General features: G+C 33.2%; 1 protein-coding gene across 1 annotated transcript; it reads left to right on the top strand.

Moving 5' to 3' along the window:
• The first annotated feature begins 253 nt into the window (after nucleotides 1-253).
• LOC117724777 (olfactory receptor 14J1-like) lies at nucleotides 254-4,252 on the top strand. Its single transcript, XM_034524696.2, has 2 exons — nucleotides 254-2,056; nucleotides 2,827-4,252. The coding sequence occupies exon 2, from the start codon at nucleotides 2,853-2,855 to the stop codon at nucleotides 3,789-3,791; it is 939 nt and encodes a 312-aa protein (XP_034380587.1). The 5' UTR covers nucleotides 254-2,056; nucleotides 2,827-2,852; the 3' UTR covers nucleotides 3,792-4,252.
• The last annotated feature ends 1,748 nt before the right edge of the window (nucleotides 4,253-6,000 follow it).

Here is a 6,000-nt window from a genome sequence, read left to right as displayed (position 1 = left end):
TTATTTTGGCCTGTCAGAAATGCACAGTTTTGCTACACAGTAGCCCTCTATCTATGGTATTCTGACTATCAGCTGCCCTTCTTGCAATGGCTAAATCAGAAACACTCAGTGTGGTGCTCAGGGTTTTGATCTCTAATTGTATCTCTGGAGATTCACAGGTCTAATAATAACTAAAACCGCTGAGCTGGGGCAACCAAACCTCAAGCTCACAAAATCCTTCAACGGCTGTGTGGAAATTGTAGTGACTCCATGTCCCAGGTGACACAGGGTCAAAGTAAATGAAGTAACTTGGTCTAAGTCCAAACTTCCATTTCAAAAGAAAGTATACCTCCAAGTCTATCCCCTCTTCTCAAGAAGACAGCTCACCACAATTGTTCTCGAGGAACATAACAAGAACTGCAATTGTGGACAAGAACTATCAGAAATTGCTGATCAGCTTGGAGAGCTACACGAACAACAAGACATCCTGGAGTAAGTTTCCCAAACGTGGATGAGGAAAGATCAGTATTTTATAAAAATTCTAACACGAATGTACAATCTAACTTAGTTTAGAAAATAAGGCTATCATTTTAACAAGGAAGCAAGGGCATATTACTTAAATCAGTTTTTAAAATTTATATAAACATAATAAGGGACCATGTGAGAATACTAGTGAATGAGAAAAGTTAACATCTTACATTCTTGCATATGTGACACTTCTGTAAACGGTTAAAGCACTTCTTCAACAGCTCTCAGATGTCAACAAGAGAGACAGCCCAATGTAGACAAGCTCAATTGTATTGTTACTCTGTCCCTGTTTTTTTGATATGTGTAAATGTTTACAACTCCATGGCAATATTGTTACTTAAGTTACTAAGTCTCAAATTTTTCCTATGTTTAACTCCAAGCTGATGAAACTACCTGTGTGAATCAAGGGAGATCTGTTTTAGGAAAGGCTCAAACGTGCCTCCTGTCTCATATATATCAGCTTTCTTAACTCTCAGAGCTGGATTGATTTGTCAGATTAAAAAATTAATATTAAGTGAACTGGTTTTGTTTGTTAGATTAAAATATTAATTTAAATGAATCAATGTAAAATTTAGTATGAACAAAATCATAAATGTGTTTATTATTTTAACAACCACAAATAAAAATACTACCAAAGCAAAGAATTTGAAAAGATTAAAAACTGTGAGAAACATAGGGAGATCTTTGATTTGTTCTGATTTCTGTTGTGTATATAAGATGTTGAAGAAATCAAATGGTAAGAGGAGATTCTAGAAAGATTCAAGTTATGACTGAGGTACACAAAAGAGGAGACAAGAGACTTTCAAACACAAAAGTTGTATCAGATGAAACAAAAGCTATCTAGTTTATTTAATAGTGTTACATTTTCCTATAGATGGGGCTTCTTTCTGTGGAGCCCACACTGGTTTGAATTCAGTATGCTGCTGCCACAGGTACTGGGACTCATTTTCTCATTCATATTTGGCTCTAAGACCACTCTAATTACAATCAAATTACAATGTCCTGTCAAGTAATTGAATCTAGGTTTGGAATTATTTGGTAACAAGTTCATTCTTGCAAAAGAGCTATGAGGGAGGTGGAGGGAGTTTGTTCTGTCACAAGAGAGATTCACTTAATGTAAAATGCCTCAAGTTTGGAAAGGATGACCTCAAATTTTATTCTGCAATTGCATTTGTAAGCACGCAATTCTTGGGTAGACAAAATGTATGTGATGACATTTCACAGGACTTAAAACTTCAAAAGACAAACTGAACATATTTTCTTTCACTGCATGAAACTCACTAATGGGAAAAAACATGCAGGAAGCTGACACTCCATTAAATTCTCATCAGCCATCAAACACCAACATGCATCTTGCAAGGGAAGAATGATGGTTTATTTTTAATCCCTCAAATATGAAAACAAAGGAGAATGGACTAAAACATGATTCCTATCTGAAACATAAATGACTTTAAATTTCCAGTCTCTTATTGGATATTGGCCATTTCCCTCTACATCTTAAACTGCCTCAAGAAATCACCATCTGTCTTTGCAATTGTCTTTGCTTGTGGTAAGTGCTAATAACTATTTGATGGCTACACCTGAAGTTAGTAATATAAACTGCAGTGAAATAAAAATAGAATTTAAATAGAAACTATTTGACCTCTAAAATACTCCTTAAAATGACATAGGGTATCTAAATTGAGAGAGAGATGGAAGTATTGCCCTAGCACACATGTTTTGTTCTTGGTTTCAATAATAGCTGCATGGTAATTTATGCGCAATAAAATTATAATTTTTACACTTGCTTCTATAATAACTAGTAACCTCTTGCTGTAATAACAGTATTGTTTGCTAAGAGAAAATAGCTGTTTCTAGTGGACATCCAAACATATTTTAATTCTTTGTATATTTCTTATAAATGTCTATTTCATTTGCCACAGTAATATTCAATCTTATGTTCAAAAAATTTCCATTTACCGTCCATCATTTTATCGATGACTTAAAGAAAATTAGTGTGTTTCAACCGTGGAAGTAAAACAGTGCTTTTTCATGGAGCAAACACAACCTTATTCCTTGAGAGAACCAGGGATGGGCCACATGTACACCTGTAGCTACTGCTTTATGAGTGGATAGTGTGAGATCTATAGAGATGAGAAAAAACGTGCTTTCACTTAACTTTCTCAACAATTAGAGTATAGATAGATGATAGATAAATACATAGATGATATATCTAGATAAATAGATGATAGATAGATGATAAACCATATAATTATTGAAATTAATATTGATAAACAACTAATGCCTTTCTACTGCATTTAATGTTATTTTATTCTCCAGCTCCTACCACAAATTCTGTTACCAAAATGCTTGTAAAAAATATAACCACAATGAGCGGATTTCTCCTCATGGGGTTCTCTGACAACCATGAGCTGCAGATCTTGCAGGCTTTGCTCTTCTTGGTGACATACCTATTGGGCTCAGCAGGGAACTTCATCATTATCACCATCACAACACTGGACCCACAGCTCCAGTCTCCAATGTATTACTTTCTGAAGCACCTTTCCATTCTGGACTTCTCATCCCTCTCTGTCACAGTTCCCCAGTATACTGAGAGTTCCCTGGCAGAAAGTGGCTACATTTCATATGGCCAGTGTATGCTGCAGATTTTTTTCTTCACAGGTTTTGCTTGGGGTGAGCTGGCCATTCTCACAGTGATGTCATATGATCGTTATGTAGCTGTTTGCCTTCCACTCCACTATGAGGTCATCATGAGTCCCAGAAAGTGCACTTGGGCTATGGCAGTTGTGTGGCTATGTGGAAGCATCTCAGGAACATTATACACAACAAGTATTCTCTCTATCAGATTCTGTGGTGACAAAATAATTCACCAATTCTTCTGTGATGTTCCCCAGTTGCTCAACCTCTCCTGCTCTAATGATTACCTTGTAACAATGGGAGTGACTGATTTCCTGGCTGCAATGGGCTTTGTCTGCTTTATTGGGATTGTCATCTCCTATGTCCACATATTCTCCACAGTTCTCAGGATGCCCTCTGCTGAAAGCAGGTCTAAGGTCTTCTCTACTTGTCTGCCCCACCTTTTTGTTGTCTCATTGTTTCTTTCTACAGGCATCTTTGCATATCTGAACCCAACCTCAGACTCTCCAACTGCTTTGGGGTTCTTATTCTCTATCTTTTACACAGTCCTACCTCCAACTCTCAACCCTATTATTTATAGTCTGAGAAATGAGACCATAAAGAGTGTTGTAAGGAAGTTACTGTTTAGTACAAAGTTTACTGGTTAGAATCATTTTGCCCTGTTGTTTCTGACTGTTTAATTATACACATGATTGATTTTAGTCATTGGGATTTCTTCAAACTCTAATGTTAATGAAGAGTAATGTTTTGTTCTGTTTTCCTGTAGATAAACTACATTATATAATCATGTCCTTATGGAAGAACATTGTCTTATTTATTTGCATTTTAGCATTAATAGTGATGTTCCTTCAGATTAATAACAAATTTAAAATCCTTGTAATATAGATTCACTACTTTTTATTCTTAACACATACACATGCAGACACACTGACAATCTTAGTATATTTCTTAACACTTTTGCAGAGGCAATATCAAAATATAAAAACACAAAAGTAATACTAATAGTTCTAGGTCCACCATGAAGTTATAATTTTAACAATTTAGTTTTAAATTTTTATTTTAAAATATTTTTGTCTATAAATATACATATTGGCTTAAATGTATGTGATATCAGTAGATAAATTTGCATAGTCTTACAGTTAAATTTTTTTCTGAACTTGTTTTAATTTATATTAAAATTTATCTGTATATTTTCCCTGATTTTTCCTATATAAAATACTTTCAATACTTAATTATTGTTAAGTCATTTGATACATTCATTTGTAAGTTATCAAGCTTTGTCTATATAATTCAAAAGAATAGGTTTATTGGATCAAAGTTTAAAAAATATTCAACTTTCTTAAATATGAGACCAGATTGCTTTCTACAAATAAGTCTTTTATGTATCAAGTAACAATGTAGGGTCAAAGCACTTCTAAACCTTGTATGATCTTACTAGTTCATGAAGATCTATGGTTAGAGAAAGAAACTCAGAGCTGCATGAAATCCTGCCAGAATCATGGAACAGCACTGGAATCTGTTGTATTTCAGTAATAGTCCTTATCCACCTTTGCTAAATGTTTTCAAATGTGTGATAGCTCAACAGATCAAACACATTGATAATACTTGTTAGTTTTCATACTATTTTAATCTTATATACTTCCTTTACTTCTTGTAAGAAGATTCATAAGAATGATAATCCCTCATTTTATAGTGGATTAAACAATTCTTCACTATCTATTATTCAGGCCATTTTTTTCTATTCAAATTTTGTATATAGTATATTTAGTCTTAGATTTTGACACCTGCAATAAGAAATGTTGGTCAGTCCAAAATTTCAAGATACAACCACGAATGACTGATCACCACAAATGACTGCACTTTTACCTGCACATACACTGGACTGTTCAATTCATCTTCAGAGGCATGTAAATTATATTTGGTTCTTTTTGAGTTGCATATTTCCAGAAATATTTATGCTAGCCTGTTATTTTATTAGTTGATTAAATTACAGCATAAGCAAATCAATTCCATTTTCTAACCTTATATTTTAAATTTATTTACATAAGAATCCACTTATAAATTTTAGCTAATAAAGTACTGGCTTATCATTACCAAATGACTTGTGTAAATAGCTAATGTTTGGTTTATAAGTATTTTGTTGTTTTATCTACTAGATATATTGAATGTCTTCATTTTATTTAACAAAGTTATTTTCTTTGAGATTATTGATCTTTCAAATTTATAAAATAATTTTGGCAATATTGTTTTCATTAAATAGTTTAAATTAAATAGTTTAATAATTAAATAGTTTTAAATAGTTTAAATTAAATAGTTTAAATTAAATAGTTTTCATTAAATAGTTTGCTTTTTTTCACAAGTACCAAAAGCTTTGTTGTAGACCCCAAACAAAAAAGTATTTGCAATTCTTCTTAAAAATAAGATTAAAATAAGATTTAAAAATAAGCATTTCTGAATGCTTGTTATGTAATTGCATTTGTGTGGTTCACTTATGTATAATTTACTTTCTATTAGCAACTCTGTGATGAACAATCAATGACCTGTGAATCCTATAAATATTAGACATTACTACCCCTTTATTCCAAGTGATAAAACACTTTCTCTTCTGGTTTTCATATATCTAGAATGTAGATACAAGACCTAGGTTATAACACTGGGTGCTTCAGCTGGAGACACGAGCTTAGAGAAAAAACAGAAAGAAGACCATAAGCAACAGTCATTTCCACCAAAGTTGTGGCTTAGGTGCATTAGAAAGCATTCTCCTGGAGTTCAGAATCCAATCTATGAATCAGTAAATCAGTAGTACGGCAATGATCATCTGAGCCCATTTTCCATCACTGTGGTCTTTGCTGGGCC

This window comes from Arvicanthis niloticus, chromosome 20 (assembly GCF_011762505.2).
Source record: "Arvicanthis niloticus isolate mArvNil1 chromosome 20, mArvNil1.pat.X, whole genome shotgun sequence".
Lineage (NCBI taxonomy): Eukaryota > Metazoa > Chordata > Mammalia > Rodentia > Muridae > Arvicanthis > Arvicanthis niloticus.
The sequence above is the reverse complement of the archived record's forward strand: the minus strand, read 5'-3'. Positions and strand labels throughout refer to the sequence as shown.

Bases quoted from the DNA above. Each gene is read 5' to 3' on its own strand.
- LOC117724777 (XM_034524696.2), top strand. From the start codon at position 2,853: ATGCTTGTAAAAAATATAACCACAATGAGCGGATTTCTCCTCATGGGG.